General features: G+C 62.8%; 1 protein-coding gene across 1 annotated transcript in view; it reads left to right on the forward strand.

Moving 5' to 3' along the window:
* Positions 1-2449, forward strand: part of MAPRE2 (microtubule associated protein RP/EB family member 2) — a gene marked incomplete at its 5' end in the record, with an annotated part of 32361 nt that overhangs the window by 26231 nt on the left and 3681 nt on the right. Inside the window, one exon of the mRNA XM_023764511.1 lies at positions 1893-2051. Coding sequence (XP_023620279.1) covers positions 1893-2051 — 159 coding nt within the window. The remainder of the gene's footprint in view (positions 1-1892; positions 2052-2449) is intronic.

The raw sequence follows: 2449 nt of genomic DNA on the forward strand, positions 1-2449 counted from the left end.
CTCTTGTCGCTCTCTCCTCTTCATAAACTATACAATAATACCGGGCCTCTCGGGTAAGCTCCTTAGCCCCTTTTTGGGGAGAGAGGGAGAGGGGAAAGGCTGCTCCTGTCCTTTCCTCAGCCTTCCCCTCTCCCCCACCCCCACCTCCCAGCTGTGAGCGTGAGGGAGCAGGAGGCACCGGGCCTTATGAGTGGGACTTCCAGCATGTAATCAGCTGCCAATTGATCTTTCATCGTATAATTTAGCTCCTGTTGGTTTAACTAGGGAATGTTTATAGCTGCGCATCATTACCTGATGCGTCTGGACCACCACCAGGGGCTGACGTGGGCTGGGGATCGCTGCCGAGACCTCAGCGCTCTGCTCATCACGCAGACCAGAGCTCGCTCGCGAGGCACACAGGCCTCGCTCTTGTTCAGCTGTGACCAGAAACCCTCTTGCCTGTGTGGGGGTGAGAGGGTGGTTTGTGTTAGAGGAAGAGAGGATTTGGAGAATGAGGGAGTTTCCTTTTCTCGGAATTGAGGCTGCCGGTTGCCTTCAGTTTTTACCGGTGTCCAAGCAGCAGTGCGATGAGAAATCCGCGGGAACTGGTGGCAAATCGGTGCCCTGCTGCTTGGCGAGCAGCTCCGGGAGGCTTCAGCGAGGTGCCCCGAGGGACCATGGCCTGGGTCTGGCAGGATGGATGCGGGTTTGCCCCCGGGTGCCACGGCGGGACAGGAGTCTGCCAGGTGTGCAAAAAGGTAGATGTCGCCTGTGCTCAGGGTACATATGGACGCATCACTGATCCCACACAGACTGGCTGCGTGCACGGAGGCTCTGTCATTAGCAAAGGGAGACAAATTTCCATCCCAAAGTAATTCTCGGAAACTCTGCTGAGGGTGGTTTTCCATGTGCTGAGAGGGCCTTCGGGCGACTTCACTTGCCTCCTAAAGAACATTCTCTGCGTGAGTAGGAAACGCATGAAGGGCCGAGACATTGAGGCTCTCGGAGCAGGAACAGTGATGGTTTGGGCCCGATGGAGCTGCCTGGGAGGTGAGCCCAGAGCTGCTTACCCCTGGAGTGCTCCCTCAGCCGGCGACAGCCCAGCTGTGCCTCCCTCCAGCCACCAGCACGCTGTCCGTGACCACCTGAGGGGCGCACAGCCCGCAAGGTCCTTGGCCAGCATCACGGAGCAGGAGGGGGCACTGTTTCCTGAGGGAACGAGCTTCCATCTCTTCCCATCGCCCACGACACCGGGACTAGAGTTAGGATTTGGTCTCCCCAGTTCTCCTGTGTGGTCAGCACCTGTTTCCCAGGAGAGAGCATTTGTCCTGTTTGGTCCAAAACTAAGGGTGACCCCATGCAGGTGCCGTGGAGCCACGAGCGTCCTCAGAATACACCTGAGTGACCACAGCGCCAGCCTCTCTCCCTGCCTGTCCCTCCTCGCCTCGCGCCCCCCCTGCAGGAGGGGCAGCTGTGAGGAAGGGGTGGCTGGCCCCCTGGCCCTGTGGGCAGGAGGGGAGGTGTCCTCAGCCCACGGGCAGGCGCTGTGTCCAGCGGGACCCCCTCGGGCCCTTGTTCACACTCACTGCTGGGCGGGCGATGTGTCCAGCGGGACCCCCTCGGGCCCTGTTCACACTCACACACACTCCCTGCTGGGCGGGCGCTGTGTCCAGCGGGACCCCCTCGGGCCCTGTTCACACTCACACACACTCCCTGCCGGGGGAAGGACTGCGCTCGGAGGTTGGACATGACGTTCTGGCCCAGACCCAGGCCGCACACAGTTCCTCCCGCGGACGTGCACAGCGCGGCTCTCCGCACGCACGTCTGTCTCTGCGTGTCCTGGGCTCCGCACAGGCAGGTGGTCGCGTGTCTGACGCTGGGTGGCGCTGTCTCCTCCACCCTCGGCCCTGCAGGTACACTCGCTGAAGCTGGCCCTGGAAGGCGTGGAGAAGGAGCGGGACTTCTACTTCGGGAAGCTGCGGGAGATCGAGCTGCTCTGCCAGGAGCAGGGCCAGGAGAGCGACAGCCTCGTGCAGCGGCTGATGGAGGTCCTCTACGCCTCCGACGAGCACGTGAGTGGGGGCGCTCGCTGGGGGCTCACCGACTCGGGGAGGACACCGCGCAGCCAGGGCCCCTGCGGTTCCCAGCGGGGACAGACAAGCGTGTCCGCAGACCACGCCGCCGTGCTGTGGCACTCGCACCCCCAGGCGGCCTGGGAGGGAGATGGGGTGGGTGTGGGGTGGGGGAGTCGAGGGAGATTTTGATTTGTGGTTTATGCAGCCAACATCTCCAGTGCCTGTCACTCGTCCGAGCCAGGCCGGTGCTGGCCTTCACCAGTGCTCACAGCGTCCCACCTGGAGGCAGGCCCGGCCTGGCTTTCGTGGGTCTGCCGCCCCGTGCAGTGGACCGCGGTCCTGTGCGCGGAGTGCTGGGCGGGCTGTCAGGACGGCCGGTTGTGGTCAGTCTCGTC

The sequence above is a fragment of the Myotis lucifugus genome, unplaced genomic scaffold (genome assembly GCF_000147115.1).
Source record: "Myotis lucifugus unplaced genomic scaffold, Myoluc2.0 scaffold_334, whole genome shotgun sequence".
Lineage (NCBI taxonomy): Eukaryota > Metazoa > Chordata > Mammalia > Chiroptera > Vespertilionidae > Myotis > Myotis lucifugus.